Genomic DNA, 19,418 nt, shown 5'->3' on the forward strand with positions numbered 1-19,418 from the left:
TGGGTTTTAATGGAGCCTGCTGAGAGGAGAGTGGCTGCTGAGGGCCATGTGGTCTGTCTTAGTGTGCCAACATCTTCATTCAAAGCTGATAGTAGAGGGTAAATGAGCTTTGGATTCATTGGTAGGAAATCTGAATGTGAATGCCTGTGCTTTGAAAAGACCCCATACAGATGAGACAATTTCTTTACTTGTGATGTGAGGTTTAAACATAGCAGTGGGTTGAGTCATTCTAAAATGAAGCCAGGGGGCAGATGCATAGATCGAAAGGCAGTGAATGCTGATCTAAAGGATGAATTACCAGGGCAGGTCTTCATTAAAACAGATTACTGTGTAGAAAATTAAGACATTTATGAGTAAATATCAAAAGCACCAAACATTGTGACATTACTTTCAGGACAGTTGGCCCTTTTTCTCTCACAATTCTCATTAGTACAATGCAGTAGGTATTGTTTTTTAATGATTCTCATTACTGTAATACATAAGGCCCTATGAAATCAGTTTATTTATTTTTTTCCAAATGTTTTGTTTTAATTTTTCTGGATTCCATTTTAAATGGTTTAAATTAATTTTAATTAAAAAAGGACGTCTAATCAAATTCATAACATTTTAACAATAATAGGGTTCTATGACATTTTTATTTTATTTTGTTTTGCATTTTATTTTGTCAGAAATTCTGTGTTGTCATGTGTTGTTTAATTTTTTATATTCTATGTTTTATCATTTAATTCAAATATATTATTAAAAATGGTGGCATCCAGTTAATCTTTTAAAATGTATTTCATGTAATTAAATTAAATGAACAATTCCTTTTATTTTTTGGCAAGCAACAACATAACATGTCAGTGCCAATATAACGCTGTTGTGTTACGGGTGTCCTAAGTTCGAATCCCGGCTCGAGGCCCTTTCTTGATCCCAATCCCCTCTCTCTCTCCCACTTTGCTTCCTATCTACCCTACACTGTCCTATTGTAATAAAGGCAAAACACGCACACAAACAACAAAAAACATAACACAGAGTAAAAACATGTTTACAGTTTAAATTAAATTTAGAAGGCAAGGAATCGTGTGACATTGTGTGATGTTCCTTAAAAACTACTGTATTATTATTATTATTACTTTGAATTGAAATGTACATTTTACTGTACAATAGTAATATATTTCTGTCATAATTTCTTCAAGTTAAAACTTTTATTTTGGCAGGTTCAAGTGAATTCTTTTAACTTTCTGAGTGTATCTGATGATAGTTTTATCAAATGAAATGGTGAAATGCTAATTAAGTAACCCCTCAGATCTGGAGGTGTGGAGATGAAGTTCTCCACTGCTCATTCACACAAAGACTTTATATTTAAATAGCAGTCTTTTGGGGGGTTATTATTTGCATATACCATTCACAGAGTACAGCCGTTCTTTTGATTTATTTGTCCAAACTAGACTGTAAAATTAGCTTAACTATACAGAAAATATAAATTTCACTGATTCAATTTCAGTGCTTTTAGTTTTAGCTGTGAAAGTTCTCACCTCCACACAGTTGCTGTTGAAGTCCCCATGAGCTGTATGGCACATATATTGTTTAAACTGCTGCAGGCTGTCCAGCACTGCCTGTTTAAGAAGTGCACCTCGTTGCCGAACGCAGCCCTCTTGAGGCAAAGAGCGCAGCTCCTCTATACAGGACAGCAGACGTGTCAAATTGCCTTTAACTTGCTAGTGACGAGAATGAGATGAAGGAATGAAAGATTACATTAGAATAGAGATACATAGTTTTATTTGTCTATTAGAAACCAACCTACTGTATAGTACCTAGTCAAACATCAGTGTAAATATACACATACTTATCCTCACCACAAAGGGTAAGAGACACTCCAGCTGTACACTGATGGCAACGACGCTTAGCAGTGGCAGACGAGCAGGTCCTGCCAGACTGCTGGCCAAAAAAAAGAAATTCTCTAGGGCCTGACACAAAGTAGTACATGTCTCTGACCACCAGGGTGGCGAAGCATCTACTATCAACACACGAGAAGGCTGTCTGGTAAAGGATGATGAACTGCATGCTTGGAGAATGGAGGAAGAGCAGGATCTGTTTCTGGCACTCATGGTTCACCTACACACAGAGAGCAACATGAAAATGGATGTAATTATACTAGCTAACTAAAATCAAATCTGGAACTATCACAGTAAATGTACAAAAGGCATTTAAAATTCATTCACTGATTGCCTAATTTACTGTTTTTCCAGATCAGTTGTCAGTGATGAGCAGTCTGTGTGGGTTTTTTTTTTTTTCACCACACGCATAGGTTGTAGAGCTAAGTTACTCTGTCAAAACTAATACCCCCTTCCTTCCATCACTAACAACTGAGATCAAAATCAGATGGAGGAAGTGTTTGGAAACCCTTTATTCAGGTTCATCAGGCCAAGGCACTTTATTTCTCTTTGTGGGAATAAAAGTAAAGAGTGTAAAGACCATCGACTCTACCGTGCGACTCCACCGGGCTAGGACACCGGCAAAGGATATAAGTATCGCTTTTTATTTTTATTTTATTAATTTATTATTTTTCTCCTTTTTTATGTTTACTATTGAAATGTTGTTGTATGCATTTGTTAATTTTATTTAATTTCTGTATTTTTTTAAATGGGTGTGTATAGAGTATTTACTTTTAGTTTTAGTTACTTTTTCTTATTTGTAAGTCGCTTTGGATAAAAGCGTCTGCTAAATGACTAAAAGTAAAGTCAAGTAAGTTAATTAATAACTAATATCTGTAATACAAAGTGACATTTTACACTGGAACACAAAGTGAATATTTCAACAGAACACAGTGTCTCGTAATGTCACCACAATAACATAAGAAGGAACATTATTAGGCTTAATCATGATCAACATGGACAAAAATGCTCTTCTGGGAAAAGAAGAAAGACTGAAAAAAGAGACTCCCTATAAGTTCTTTTTCCAAAGCTGTAAAACACAAAGAGTGAGATTGTTGGCCATACCAGGGCAGATGGGGCAAATTGGTTAAATAAGGCAGCAGCTCTCTGCAATCTAAGGACTCATCAATGCTATCCCACTTGACAAGAGAGCTCTTTGAGCGCAATAATGCTGCGCCTCGGGCCTTTCCCGCCGCTTAAGCACGACACAGGCGACAAAAGACACTTGTCTGCTCTAAAATCAGCTCCACAGACTCGCTGCCCCGAGATGAGCAGAAGATAGTAGTGCTGAGAAAATTGAGGAAGGATAACGAAAGAGGAGAGCAGGTGTTTCTTTAGTATTCATGAAAGATAGTTTACTAATTAACGTTAGGCTAATGTTATGAAGCGGGCACTCTCGCGCGCTCTCGGGCCACGGTTTCGTTTGTTTACAGTGTGGAGGTAACAAATAGCTTTAAAGTTAAATATAAGTTTAATTATTCGTTATTTAAGGGGTGTATTGTAGAAATATTTGCTTGTTTTAAACCTGAAGTTGACATCTCGCGCAAGCTGGGGTAACGTTACCTTTGATTGAGTTTCAAAAACGTAGTTATTAGATGCTCCAAAATATAGGCCGTTATTCAAATATTTATTATTTCTGACACTTGGAGTGGTTAAATGATCTAAAAATACTTTGTATTTACCTTTAACTTGTTCCAGACTGCAGAATAACCCAGTAAAGAACTACACAATGTAACCCGTTTCCACCGTTGAATCCCCTCAGCAAAATCAAATTCATTCGTCAACAAATGGCTCTTTTGACTCGGATCTTTTCAATGAATCATCTGACTGAATCGGTCCTAATGGATCTCGAGTGACTCGTAAATTTGAAACCGGTTGATTGAAAGTCGATTTTCCCATAATCATGGAGGTGTAAATAATTTTATAATATGAAATAATAATAATAATACAATTATAGCCTAATTACAATATTTTATTCCCTTTCTCGTTAAATTTACTGAGGTCACTTTACAAAATAATAATAATTTTTCCCTTTTCTGGGGAAAAAGTGAGGCAACTTTACCATTCTGATCACTATGCTCTCCAGATGCTGTTTCACAACTTCCAAGTAATGGGCTAAGTCAAATTATGAAATCTAATCTGTGCTGTTCAGTTTCCTGCATGAATAAAATCAGTGATTTGCACAGGGATGGTTGCAGACTCACTTACTGAAGCCTTAAGAGGCTTTAGCTGAAGGCTGTGTTGTGAAATCAGTACTGACACATGAAGACACATCACCTCTTCGTTATAGGCAGGAATCAGCGTGAAGCTCCCACGTCTGTTCACTGGAGATAAGGGAAAGCAGGCAGAGGCTTCAATCCCAGTAGTGACGTGTTGCAGAAATTGGCAAAACGGAAATCCAAGCTTTTGAATGCTTGGGGACATTTCATCTCAAAACAGTGTAGTCTACAAGTTAAAAAGGAAATGGGAACACAAGATGTTTAAACATGGAGTTTGTTGAGATGTTTTGCACTGTGGGACTTACTTTGCCCCTGTAACATGTTAACAATTACCAGAAACAATTTAACATCTCACTAAGCATTCCAGAAGCCTCTTTAAATCCCACCAGAGCCGAACTCAGAGTCCCATGGCTTTAACCAATGCTATATATATATATATATATATATATATATATATACACACATGCACATACTGTATCTCACTTTTTCAGATGCACATCCCCTACAGTGTTTCTGGAGAACTCAAACAATTACTAATTTCCATCTGACCATTGCAAAGTTTAAACCTGTTTTCAATGCATCAAAATAAAAGCTTCACCCATGTTATTTGTATGATATTTTCTTTGTTAATTTCTGATGCATCTGTTATTATTACAAATATTACTTTTAACATCATGGGCAGAAGTAATTTTTTCAATACAAATATTTTCAAATTGGAGCAAGATATAATTAAAGAAGAACGTAGAAGTGAAACCATGCAATGAAAAAAACTATTATGGTTTAAGTAAAAGTTGAAAGTAAGTATACACTATTTAAATTTTGCATTAAATTGTTCAGCTTCAATTTGTTTCTTTCCTTCATTTTCCTGCCTCCTAAGTAGCGCAAGTAAAATGTCAAAGAAAAATAGTCTCAAAGATATCTTTCAACAATAAAATACTCCACACTCAATCAAGTCCCCTTTATTTACGTTTTATATAATACAAAGGTAACACTTTATTTGAAGGTGCTCTTACACGTTACATGCACTTACTATTATAATAGCAATAAATTCTGCATAATTACATGCAAGTAACCCTAAAGCAAACCCAAATCTTAACCCTAACTAGTAAGTACATGTAGTGTCAAAACAGCTTTACACTGTTAAACAGGAAAATAGTATGTCAATAATGTAGGAGGACAATAGTAAACAGTCATTTTTTCAATTAAAGTCAGTTCATTCTCCTCTAGCCAGATGAAACCAGCATGGTGTGGTTTAATTCCTGGCTGAGATAGAAGATTGTTCAGAGGACTTGTCTGGTTCTCGTGGTCTTGTGCCGATGGCAGACTCAGTCATGTTTAACCCTTCAGTTTAAGATTTACTGTTCTTGACCTCGTTTTCTAGCCCACTGCATGGCCTTCTGGGTGATTGCATCAGATCCATATTGAGTTTCTCTTTGACAAGGTCAAGGCTTTTTCAAAGATGTGTCATCAGGTGTCGGGTGGAGTTACAGTACTTTTGACATGTTGTTATCTCAGTAATTTTCTCACAGATTAAAAAAAGACAAATATTTTTGATCCTGAAAGGTATGTTGCATTGTGCTTATGTGCAGCATAATAAAAATATATAATATTTATATAGACAGAAATGCTTTACATTTTGCTTAAAGTATCTATTATATGGTGTGATGCCTGTTGTTTCACATGAAATATGGCATGCAGATATAGATCATAAAATTGTGTGTACACGTTTGCGTGCATTTTAAAATATATATCGACAATTACATCCTCAGTTGCACTGAATGGCTCTATATAGTGTGAAAGGAAGCACTAATAGGAATGCCAGCTAAGTTGGAAGCTAAGGGGGCTCCCCTCATTATCCTATTCATGAGTCTGTTGCATGCTGCCTGATTATGTTGTTAGAGAATGGAGGTGAGAAGGCAGAACTGAAAGGAAAATGGAAAATATACACACCTCTTCCAATAAACAAAGTTCTTCTGTATGACAAAAGCTTTTGAGATTTAGGTTTTTATAGGAAGTCTAAATGGAAACCATATTTAAAAAGACACATGTAAATACAGTGCTCAATTTTTTATCCCAGAATTGCAGTGCTTCGGTTTTCCTTTGTGTTTCTTTTTCAGTCACCCTCTGCTCACTACCCTCAGAAATCATCAAGTGCCTTTGAGAATCAAGGGTCTTCACAATTGCAATTGGTGCAAGTATTTTTTTTTAAACCTAATCCAGTCCTGTTGTCATGGAAATGCTCCTCTCAAATAGAGCTTTTGAAAAGTCTTGCATGAAAGATGATTTTGAGGGGGCTGGATTTGAGTCGTAATCTTCTCACATATGGAAATAAATGACAGTGAGTAAAGGTGAAACAAATGGGGGGATGCCTGATTCTTAAAATGCTGAATTAGCATGTTTTCACTATATATATATACACATATATTTTTTTTCTAACAAAGTGTTTCATTTAATAAGGCGGCACTGGGATTTTCCATTTCAGAATGATTATTGTTTGGTTGGGTAAGTAATTTTTAAAGGTCATTAGATTCTAATACATTAGCAATGCCATATCTGCTGATTAATCCATATGAAATTGTGAATACACACACACGCACATACAGGTGCTGGTCATAAAATTAGAATATCATGAAAAAGTTGATTTATTTCAGTAATACCATTCAAAAAGTGAAACTTGTATATTAGATTCATTCATTACACGCAGACTGATATATTTCAAATGTTTATTTCCTTTAATTTTGATGATTATAACTGACAACTAATGAAAGTCCCAAATTCAGTATTCCAGAAAATTAGAATATTGTGAAAATGTTCAATATTGAAGACACCTGGTGCCACACTCTAATCAGCTAATGAAAAACACCTGCAAAAGCCTTTAAATGGTCTCTCAGTCTAGTTCTGTAGGCTACACAATCATGGGGAAGACTGCTGACTTGACAGTTGTCCAAAAGATGACCATTGACACCTTGCACAAGGAGGGCAAGACACAAAAGGTCATTTCTAAAGAGGCTGGCTGTTCACAGAGCTCTGTGTCCAAGCACATTAATAGAGAGGCGAAGGGAAGGACAAGATGTGGTAGAAAAAAGTGTTCAAGCAATAGGGATAACTGCACCCTGGAGAGGATTGTGAAACAAAACCCATTCAAAAATGTGGGGGAGATTCACAAAGAGTGGACTGCAGCTGGAGTCAGTGCTTCAAGAACCACCACGCACAGACGTATGCAAGACATGGGTTTCAGCTGTCGCATTCCTTGTGTCAAGCCACTCTTGAACAAGAGACAGCGTCAGAAGCGTCCTGCCTGGACTGCTGCTGAGTGGTCCAAAGTTATGTTCTTTGATGAAAGTATATTTTGCATTTCCTTTGGAAATCAAGGTCCCAGAGTCTGGAGGAAGAGAGGGGAGGCACATAATCCACGTTGCTTGAGGTCCAGTGTAAAGTTTCCACAGTCATTGATGGTTTGGGGTGCCATGTCATCTGCTGGTGTTGGTCCATTGTGTTTTCTGAGGTCCAAGGTCAACGCAGCCGTCTACCAGGAAGTTTTAGAGCACTTCATGCTTCCTGCTGCTGACCAACTTTATGGAGATGCAGATTTCATTTTCCAACAGGACTTTGCACCTGCACACACTGCCAAAGCTACCAGTACCTGGTTTAAGGACCATGGTATCCCTGTTCTTGATTGGCCAGCAAACTCGCCTGACCTTAACCCCATAGAAAACCTATGGGGTATTGTGAAGAGGAAGATGCAATACGCCAGACCCAACAATTCAGAAGAGCTGAAGGCCACTATCAGAGCAAAATGGGCTCTCATAACACCTGAGCAGTGCCACATACTGATCGACTCCATGCCACGCCGCATTGCTGCAGTAATCCAGGCCAAAGGAGCCCCAACTAAATATTGAGTGCTGTACATGCTCATACTTTTCAGTTGGCCAACATTTCTAAAAATATTTTTTTTATCATTGGTCTTAATTGATATTCTAATTTTCTGAGATACTGAATTTGGGACTTTCATTAGTTGTCAGTTATAATCATCAAAATTAAAGGAAATAAACATTTGAAATATATCAGTCTGTGTGTAATGAATGAATCTAATATACAAGTTTCACTTTTTGAATGGTATTACTGAAATAAATCAACTTTTTCATGATATTCTAATTTTATGACCAGCACCTGTATATATGGGTCAATGGTGTATAAGCAAAATATAAAAAATAAGTATATAAAATATAAGTATATAAAAATAAGCATATAAATAATAATACAGTATGTTGCCTTTGAACTTCCACTATCATCACACTGAAGCGGAAGGGTGTGTGATATTTCCACAACTGTTTTTCTAGTAACCTGGTTTCTTTAAGCAGGCCCAAACCCGTCACAATATGGACCCAACACCCCTGTGGACAGGAAGTGACACTGTTGACACAGGAAGTGCTAATCATTGCTCATGACGTACACTGATATGTTTGTTTTTATTCACTGAAATATTTGGCTCATTTTTCCTCTTAAGAGAGCCATACTACCAAAAAACAGAGTTGCATCATTAGTTCAGTGGTTTATAATTTGCTTTTCTTATCTTAATTTTCATGCGTTCTGGTTAAAAGCAAAAATCCAACAACAGTGGGATCCAACTGTTGTATCACTTCGCAAAAAGTGTTGCTTTAATGTTCTCTATAATTCACAGCCTTATCTGTCATGTCCCCTGAGGAGTCAGCCTTTCTCAAGAGAAGATAAGAAAATGTTGGCTGGGGAACCTGACCTCTGAAGTCCTTCTTTTGTTCAAACTGTGTTCCTGATTGAAGTATGAAGAATGAGAGCAGCAGGGCATGGCTAATGACTAATTTCTGTTCTGAAATAGGGCATGACGTGTTGAATGCACTGCAGGTACAAAATACAATGCAAAGTGCATTTGAAATGCACATTATGCAAACTAGAGATACAGAATGTGTTCAGGAAAATTTCTGAGTTCCACATGGGCACATTTCTCTTTTGGAATGCAAAGGAAATCTCTCTCTCTTTCTCGTAAGGGAAATTGTATTATTATTTGGTATTATTTGCTTTACTGTAAAGAGTGTTCTTTAAACTGTCTAAATGCTTCATCAGTATGAATGAGTTATTTTGATGTGCTAAAAGGCCAACAGGAAATGTGACTCTCTGTGTGTGTGTGTGTGTGTGTGTGTGTGTGAGCAGACAAGTGTGAGATCAAAAATGTTATTTAGCTTCTTAGACATCCTAGCTTCTTAGAAATTAATTAGCAGTAAATACTTAGAAACACATTTTGGGGACATAGTTGGGTACCTTTAAGGGACACGTTTGTTGAATATGCATTATGATTGGATCCTGATTTGGTTAGATACACATAATCAATGCATTTTTTTTGGTCGCACTCTGCAGTCATGACAATGACTGACACCTTTTCTTTCAAGAAATAAATCTTCAAAAGACTTTTGCTTCATACCTTCATTGAAATAGGAAATTCCCACAACGTTTTCTTTTCCCCCAACTACTATAGCAACACACCAGTCATAGTGCTGTTTTCCTCAGTTACAGCCTCTGTTGCTCAAGGAACAGGAAGCAGAGATGTGCGGCCTCAGGTCAGGAAGAACAGGAACAGGATGTGAAGCCCTCAAAGACTGATTTTTTTTTTTTTGCTCTGTAAAACAGTGGAAAGGAAATGATACCGTACTGCCAGGAACTCTAAATGTGCCAAACAGCACTCCTTGAAGGTTACAGGTTTTAGGTGTACACATGGGCAATTTCACTTGAACCGTATAAAAGACCCATTGAACACCAGAGAGGCAGGTGGACTTTGTGTAATGTCATAAATAAAAGATTTATGGTAGGAAGCAAATTAAACAAAAGGCACTGAGAGGTGATATACCATGACAAATGTTCAGTGCAATTCTGTCAGGCTTTTTATGTCAGGCATTTTACTATATATATCTTTAGAATATTGTTTTGGGGACCTGAACGTTAATAGATATAGGTGGACTAAACTACTGTTTTTAAATATTAAGTTAACATTGTAATGTTAAATTATCATAAGTTGCAGAGGTTAACATTATTACATTTAATATGATTTCATGTAAACATTATTACAATTTAATGTTCTGTGAGGAATTTGCTTTATTTTTTGTACATATTGTCAGGTGTGGGTGAAGGGATGAGAGCGAGAACTCACTTGCAGGAGGAAATGGGGCTTTATTAATAATAAAATAAAATCAACAAACAAAAACTACCCCGTAGGGGAAAACAGACTGGCAAGGCAGGACAGGACTTCAAACACAGTAACCGACCCGACGACGAACTGGCACAGGACTGCAAACACAAGGAGATTATAAAGGGAGCAAATGAGGAGGTTAACGAGAAAACACAGGTGGGGCAAATTAACCAATAATAAGGAAACAAGTATGGGGTCAAGACAATTGACATGAGAGTACATGGCACATCGAACCAAACAAGACAAGCCATGTGCTCACACAAAACAAAAACACAAGCACATGGCCAGCAAAACAAAATCACTAGCCATGTGCAAAACAGGACATGAACACGCAGCTAACGAGGAGACTTTAAGTGGCATGTTCACAAAACATGACAAACATGAAAGCACGCAGCCAGTGAAAAAACACAAGCTGAGTGCAACACAGAACAAGACAAAACAAGAGAAAGCATGCAGCCAAAGAAAGAGCTTGCAACAAAACAACGAAAAAGCACGTGGCCGAACCCGCACACACACGGACAGAGGAGCGCACTGCCCGAGCGAACTCGAAAGCGCACGCTCCCACAGCAAGAACAAACCTGGAGCGTGAGTGTCCGAACCCCGACACTAAACCAGAACTCAGCCTGAGCAAGACAGGAGTGCCGGGAATGGATCCGAACACCACGTCCCAACATGAAACAGAGCACGCAGACGAGAGAGTGCGCAGCTCGAGCACACTCGAAGCCGCGCGCTCACCAGAAAGCAAGACAAGAAGGGAGTGTCAGGGCTCCGTCACAAAACCATGAATAAACTAGACCGAAGTGCCAAAACCCTGACACATATATTGTTATACTGGTCGATACTGATAAGTTACAGATAATTATTTTTAGTTTATAACCAATAACAGTCAATATTATATAGCATACTATCAATTACGTATAGTGGTAATTCACTGCTATACACACTAGAGAAAACAGAAAAAGGGCTGTGGTGACAAAAGTATGAAAACTTCAACACCCACAATGCAATGGCCTCAATCAGACTATCTATGAGCAGGATACAAAAATCCAGAAGTATGATCTGTAGTTTTTACAAAAGCCTTCGCTGTGAAAAAAAAAGGTGCGCCAACTTAAAATTTTAAGGCAACCAGCTTCAGCAGATTTTTGAATTCTCTCAACTTATTTTTGTAGGAGATTCTCAACTTTTTGTTGTATAAACTTAAAACAACAAGTTGAGAAACTCAAAAATCTGCTGAAGCTGGTTGCCTTAAAATTTGAAGTTGGCTCACTTTTTTTTTACAGTGTTGCAGCTGTCTACCAGTTTACACATTTTTGCCAAGTCAAGTCTCACCTTTATTTTATCTTCACATTTTAATGATGGTTCAGAGATCAATTCTGCAAAGCAGCTCTAAAAAAAATACAAGTTCTGTTCAATAACTGTGTGAAGATCAGGGATTATAAATCTAGTCCAATACAGCTGTAAAGCAGCGCTGTAAGAAACAGAGATGTCATCATCCAGTTTACTTCAGTTCTCGTCCTACAGTCAATTCAATAAGCAAGCCAAAAGGTGACAGTGGCAAGGAACCCAAACTCCATTAATGACCAAAACACAGAAAAAAAATCCTCGGGAGAACCCAGGCTGAGTTGGAGGGAGCAGTTCTGTCAGGCCAGGACAATGAACATGGTGTGGTTTAATTCCAGGCTGCAAGTCAGTTAGTGAATTGCTATCATTCAGAATATTCATCCAGTTCCTTCTGATTGAAGATGGGAGTGCATCACATGGTAAAGGATTTGAAGCTGGCCACAGGGGCTGTGCAGAGGACTTGACTGGTTCTTGTCGTCTTCAACGAGGATCTGTGCTGATGGCTGTCATGTTGATTAGGTCTTCACAGGGGATCTGTCTGGCTCATCTGTATCTTGGTCATTCAAGTCTGTTGTGGTCATTTCTAGGTGCAGGTCCACCATCTTATATGGATATGGACTGGATATGGAATAAGAACCTCAGAATAAGAATGAAACAGAGAGACTAATATAAGTTTAGATGTCATTCTTCTTTCGAAGTAAGAAGTACATCGGATGTTATGTGAAGTGTTTCCAGTTCTGGTTGATTATGTGTATGCCAGGTTAAAGAGATGGTTCTTTAATCTATATTTAAACTGAAGAAAAAGAATTAACAGAAAAATTATGCAAATTGTTCATTTACTTATACTTCCAATATTGAAACAATACAGCTATACATTCTTGAAAGTACCCTTTAAAACATGGAAATTAAAAAGCAGTGTTCAGCAGAAAACCAATATGGTGCATATACTGTATTGTGTAGCTCTAATTTTTATGCTTGGCATCATAGGATTTAAAAAAAAAAATTATCTCATAAAATTACACTGTGATTAGTTGTTATATTGAAAGAGCAACTCATTTCTTATTTTTATGGTATATTCACCCCTAGGAAGCAAGTAAGTAAAACTGATGACTGTAAAAGACTCATCACTGGCCTTTGTGCTTCAGGCATAAACCTACCTCCACAGAAAACAGATGGGCCTAAATGGTGCTCTGGACCATTGAAAAATGTAGTCATGCCTGGCAAACTTAGATGTTTTCTTTATGGAAATGAACCTAAAAGCATGGAGAACTGACATACTTCAGAAGTTATGCCCTCACTTCTGTCATGTGCACTTTCAGAAATGAAATGACAGAGAGAGAAAGACTGCCAACTGCTACTAAGCATTCTAATGCAGTGTCACATCGCACCATTCTGCCAGCAAGCTGTGAGGCCTTATGGTTCTTTCAGAGAGATGCATGCTGGTACTGTGGACATGTCTGGTCAGGCTTGGCTGCACAGATGAGGGAGGCAGTCGAGCTTCCTCTCCTTCCTCCTCCTCTAGTGACTCTCGCCGAGACGTCTCCCTGTAAGGGTCTGTCAACTTTAGCTGGCCTAGATATATTTAGAGAGGCCTTTTGCAGTATTTTTTTTTTGTCTCAAGTTGTGGATTTCTAGATATTGTTTGATTTCAAATTAATTGCATTCACTGTGAAATAGAATGCCGTTTTATTATTCTTCACTTTCTGTGTTTATAGTTATTGAAGTCTTTAATTCATTAACTGACTACACTGTGTTTAGTAAAAGCAGCTAATTCTTGTATATCAGTTTAGTAATCTCTTCCCTTGCACCCTGTGTGTTTAGATCTACAGCAGTGCATTTGTTTCATAGCTGTATAATAATAATAAACTTAACAGACTTATTAAAGTCTATGTTGTGGTCTTTGCTGGTTGTGGCAGGACAAAGCTGGCCATAGGGATCTGTGCTTAGGACTTGACTAGTCATTGAGGTCCTAGCTGTTGAGGTCCTAGCTGAGGATCTGTGCTGTGTCCTCATGTAACGTTTAGTCCACTAAAGGCGAGACGAAGTATAGAAACCAAGTGCAGTTTTATTGACAAATGGTGAATAAGATACAAAACTATGACTTGAACTAGAGCAGACTTGAACTTGACTTAAGAACACAAGTCCTTGACATGAATATGATTGACTAAACTAACCAACAGCAGGTTACATCAAAGCTTAGGGGAGAAAATGACAGTGACAACCAATGGCAAGGCAAAACTACTAAACAAGATAACAAGACAACCAATGAGAAGACAGAAGTAACAGCAAGACAACGAACCAATGAAAACATGACACATAAAACAAAAGAACCACATGGTAATATCACATGACAAAACAGAAAACATGACTATGACAAACATCAAAATAAAATCCATTGAAAACATGAAAATGAAATAAGAACATGACACAAGAACAGAACTAGGTGTGACACGTCATTTGATTGAGGTGATCTTCACTGGTCTGGAAGGGACATGTAGTGGTCGTACTGGGTGCAGGTCCACCATCTGGTCTGGATACAAGCTGGATCGGGTTCACTACGATAACCTCTGGATTAGGATGAGACAGGCAAACAAATAAGTACATTGGGCGTTATGGGAAGTGTCCTGGTTCTGGTTTACCAAATGAATGCAGCCTAACAAACCATTAAAGGGGTCATGAAATGGAGAATCAACACTCAAACTAACTCACCAGTTTAAAATATCAATTATTCTTTTCAACCCTTCTGAAATCAGGAGAATCATGAGGAGTTATGTTCTGAACAACCCATGTCTGTCCATCACTCACAAGAGCAATGCTGCTTTTGGATAAATATGTTGAGTAAGACCAACAATATTAGACATTGTTCTGTCGGTGGATGTCTTTTATAAAAAAAAATCAAAATTAATTAATTAATATTTATAGATACAGCAGTGCCAAGCATTTCATCCTCAGAGGCAAAGCTGTTAAGTAGATTTATTTTTAATCTTACAGTGTGTTTGTAATTAATGTCAAACCATTGTTTGACGCTATTAAGACACCAATCGTGTCATTGTTTGAGTGTTTCTAATAAAATCAGTACACACCCACATACATGCAGCATCTTTTATGACAAGATAAGTAATAATAGTACTTTTATTACCACACTGAAACAGACTGTTGCAGTCATTATGGTTGCGTGTTGTTTTAATTTCTTCTGACTCAAGCTCAGGCATATTTGGCTGTATTACAGTGCTTGCCATCTCATTTACATTTAGTCATTTTGCAGACGCTTTTATCCAAAGCGACTTACAGTTGGGGAATACATAAAGCGAATACATCTTAAAGAGGCAAACAGACAGAGGAAGTGCTCGTAATACCAAGTCTCAGGCAATTGTTCAAATAAGTACAAGCTAAGTACAAGGAATAAATAAAGAGAAAGACATCTTTGAAAATCTGAATTTTGAAATCTTTGAAATTTGAAATTTATCAAAACACATAACATGCTGTATAGGGTGTCATGGATAAGGTGAGATGAAGTTAGCCAATCACAGCAGTGATGTTTACTTCAGTTTCTGCAAGAGGTAATGCCCCTTTCACTTTTCTGTTTTTCACAGAGAGTGAAAATGAGAATAGAATATGATTATTTTTTTCCAAAATTTGACCTTTTTGGATTAAAAAACCTAAAACCATAAAAATCTGAAACTGCACTTCATGACCCCTTTAAGAGATTTGAATGATAGAAGTGTGATGATGTGTACGCTAGGTTAAAGAGATGGGTCTTTAGTCTCGATTTAAACTGATACAAAGTGTCTGCCTTACAAACAATGCAAGGAGGACTGTTCCGCTAATTTAATAAGCTTATGACACGTTCATTTTCTACATGCTACAAAATAATATATTACCATATCAATGTTGTTAAGAGAAGATAAAATATTATAAAGTACCTATTCCTCAGACCCTATGAGGCTGTGCTGCTGTGGTACCCACTGAAATGTACACTTTTGTGCCTGGATCCCATTGTGGTGATCTCACGGTAATGGTAGTAAACAGCATTAGCATCTGGATATCTATATTCTTATGCTTTGCTATTACTATTTAAGATAACAATAGCTTTTGTCACACTCACAGATAAATATTAAGTGTAACATAGCTTATATTTTGCTATTTTCAAGTTTAGGTGTTTTTAATTGTCTTCCCACTGGGCATACGGGTTGTCTGATAGGTCACTAGCATTGCCATCAATGATGTACTCAGTCATCTATGTAAGTCTTTACAGTCAGAAGAGCAGTGCAATCATCTTAACTTCACCCTCAGGTTCAGCGAGTACATCTCTCTGCTTTTTTTTCGTTCTCTCTGTGTCTCTCCTCCCCAGTTTTTCTCACTTCCCCACAAACAGGCTTTAAAGCTCAAAATGTCTCAAGTGAAACCTAGTGCCACATCAATTAATCATGTTGTGCTCTAACATTAAAGCAGAGCGGCACTTGCAATAGAACTCTTTTTCTAAGTGAGGAGAACATCTTAAGTGAAAAAAAATATTCTCTGAACACACCAAACAACTGGTTCCTTAAAATCGGTTTCATAAAATGTAAGTTTTGGGTGATTTAATCCCATCAAACTCCCCATTTCATTATACGTAAAATGTATAAATAAATAAAAGACAAAAAGTGGGAAGTTTTGATTAAATTTAGCTTGTTCGTGTCAAAGCAGCAAGAAGGCATTGCGTCGCTTGGATCTCTAAGCCTAAATGGCCAGGAGCCAATCTTACTGACATGACATCATAGAGCAGTGCTCAAGCTCTGGTGTCTGTTCTAGCTATACTATCTCCATGGCTTCATTGTCCTGTGTGATTATTTCAGTTTCCCCCCCAGGCTTTGGCTTTTACCACTGAATATTGCACAATAGAACCTGCTCGAATCAAAAATGTATTTTTTTTTCTTTATATAGGTTATTGGGTTGCATGCAGTTTTGTCTTATCTACCACAAATGTATCGCAAATACCAAACTGATGTCTGGATGGAGCTGTATTAGGTGAAAAAACAGATCAGATGCTCGCTTGGACCAATTAAAACCTATACGGCCCAGTTTTAGGGTCCTGATGGACATGGGGTTTACTCGGCATTGAGTAAGTGGATTAGTTACCTCCCCACTTGGAAGAGTAAAAGGAGGGAAATAGAAATCAGGCCATTAATCCTATTGTATGAGAAGGGGAATGAAAGAGAGAGAAGGAAAGCACGAAAGAGCGCCTTTGTGTCTCCATCAGATAGAGAAGGTCAGCTTTTCAGGGGAAAAGTGCTGCACTTCTCTATCTCTGCCTATGAGTTACAGAAGAGTGGGAATGCTTTTGATAACCAGAGAGAGTGAGGGTAAGATTCCATTATTATGCCTCCATGGGCGGTTCAATTAATTCTTCTCTCCAGCGAAGTGTTTTTTAGATTCCTGCTTTCTTTCGGCTGTGATTCAACTACCACAGATGTCTTTCCTTTCTTATGTTCTCTCAGCTTTCATGAACTTTCATAAAGGTGAAAATGTTCACATCACATTCAATGGAGGGACAAATTACATCTTAAAGGGATAGTTCACCCAAAAATGAAAATTCTGTCATCATTTACTCACCCTCAAGTAGTTCCAAACCTGTGTGAATGTCTTTGTTCTGCTGAACACAAAGGAAGATATTCTGAAGAATGTGAGAAACAGAGCAGTTCTGGGTGGACAGAGCAGTTCATAGTTCCTACTATGGTGCCCCAAAACAGCCTGGTTACAAACTTTCTTCAAAATAACTTCCTTTGTGTTCGGCAGAACAAAGACATTCATACAGGTTTGAAACTACTTGAGGGTGAGTAAATGATGACAGAATTTTCATTCTTGGGTGAACTATCCCTTTAAAATGACTTTGCTGTGTTTGCAGTAATGTTGTGGTAATATTGTGAATAATCATGTGAAGGAATAATATTTCTTATATGGATTGTATGGTTGACATCACTAAAGGAATGTGATTATGGTAAAAAAAAAAATAAATAAAAAATAACATACAGTACGGAAAGTATTCAGACCCCCTTAAATTTTTCACTCTTTGTTATATTGCAGCCATTTGCTAAAATCATTTAAGTTCATTTTTTTTCCTCATTAATGTACACACAGCACCCCATATTGACAGAAAAACACAGAATTGTTGACATTTTTGCAGATTTATTAAAAAAGAAAAACTGAAATATCACATGGTCCTAAGTATTCAGACCCTTTGCTGTGACACTCGTATATTTAACTCAGGTGCTGTCCATTTCTTTGGATCATCCTTGAGATGGTTCTACACCTTCATTCGAGTCCAGCTGTGTTTGATTATACTGACTGGACTTAATTAGGAAAGCCACACACCTTTCAATATAAGACCTTACAGCTCACAGTGCATGTCAGAGCAAATGAGAATCATGAGGTCAAAGGAACTGCCTGAAGAGCTCAGAGGCAGAATTGTGGCAAGGCACAGATCTGGCCAAGGTTACAAAAAAAATTCTGCTGCACTTAAGGTTCCTAAGAGCACAGTGGCCTCCATAATCCTTAAATGGAAGACGTTTGGGACGACCAGAACCCTTCTTAGAGCTGGCCGTCCGGCCAAACTGAGCTATCGGGGGAGAAGAGCCTTGGTGAGAGAGGTAAAGAAGAACCCAAAGATCACTGTGGCTGAGCTCCAGAGATGCAGTCGGGAGATGGGAGAAAGTTGTAGAAAGTCAACCATCACTGCAGCCCTCCACCAGTTGGGGCTTTATGGCAGAGTGGCCCGACGGAAGCCTCTCCTCAGTGCAAGACACATGAAAGCCCGCATGGAGTTTGCTAAAAAAAACACCTGAAGATTTGCAATCGAGGGAAAGATGAATGCGGCCAAGTACAGGGATATCCTGGACGAAAACCTTCTCCAGAGTGCTCAGGACCTCAGATTGGGCCGAAGGTTTACCTTCCAACAAGACAATGACCCTAAGCACACAGCTAAAATAACGAAGGAGTGGCTTCACAACAACTCCCTGATTGTTCTTGAATGGCCCAGCCAGAGCCCTGACTTAAACCCAATTGAGCATCTCTGGAGAGACCTAAAAATGGCTGTCCACCAACGTGTACCATCCAACCTGACAGAACTGGAGAGGATCTGCAAGGAGGAATGGCAGAGGATCCCCAAATCCAGGTGTGAAAAACTTGTTGCATCTTTCCCAAAAAGACTCATGGCTGTATTAGATCAAAAGGGTGCTTCTACTAAATACTGAGCAAAGGGTCTGAATACTTAGGACCATGTGATATTTCAGTTTTTCTTTTTTAATAAATCTGCAAAAGTAATAGCTGCAATATAACAAAGAGTGAAAAATTTAAGGGGGTCTGAATACTTTGCGTACCCACTGTACATACACTACCACAAACCATACATAAAAAGTTTTGCTTGGTGATTCATTGAATGTCTGTCATCCTCATATTGTGGATGTAAATGCCAATTATGTTTCACAGAATTGCTGCATAACCACCATTATTTATATATGATTGTTCCATCTGTGTTTCTATTTTAAGAAGGTTCAGAAGGAAATATACATACTACAGTCCTATCATTGTTGATCCACAGTCAGTGCTTTAGCATAATTTCCTGTACACATCCTGTTCGGAGACAACAAACCCTATAACTTGAATGTCATTTTAATTGATAAAGTAAATATATGAAGAAAGAGATTCTAAACCATTTTATGGAAAGACACTTAAAGAGATTATTTTATT

The 19,418-nt window shown here is 37.8% G+C and overlaps 1 protein-coding gene across 2 annotated transcripts in view; it reads right to left on the bottom strand.

Annotated features, from left to right (window-relative positions):
• The window catches only part of LOC306843745 (meiosis 1 arrest protein-like), a 50,906-nt gene extending 47,187 nt beyond the window's left edge, over positions 1 to 3,719 (bottom strand). The window contains exons 1-3 of one of the 2 annotated variants that reach the window (XM_079375394.1): positions 3,599 to 3,719; positions 1,839 to 2,097; positions 1,518 to 1,700 (exon numbers count right to left, since the gene is read on the bottom strand). In XM_079375394.1, coding sequence (XP_079231520.1) covers positions 1,518 to 1,700; positions 1,839 to 2,090 — 435 coding nt within the window. In that variant the 5' untranslated portion in view covers positions 2,091 to 2,097; positions 3,599 to 3,719. The remainder of the gene's footprint in view (positions 1 to 1,517; positions 1,701 to 1,838; positions 2,098 to 3,598) is intronic. The other variant, XM_079375393.1, reaches the window with a different exon arrangement.
• Between the last annotated feature and the right edge of the window lie 15,699 nt (positions 3,720 to 19,418).

The sequence above is a fragment of the Barbus barbus genome (assembly GCF_936440315.1).
Source record: "Barbus barbus genome assembly, chromosome: 2".
NCBI lineage: Eukaryota > Metazoa > Chordata > Actinopteri > Cypriniformes > Cyprinidae > Barbus > Barbus barbus.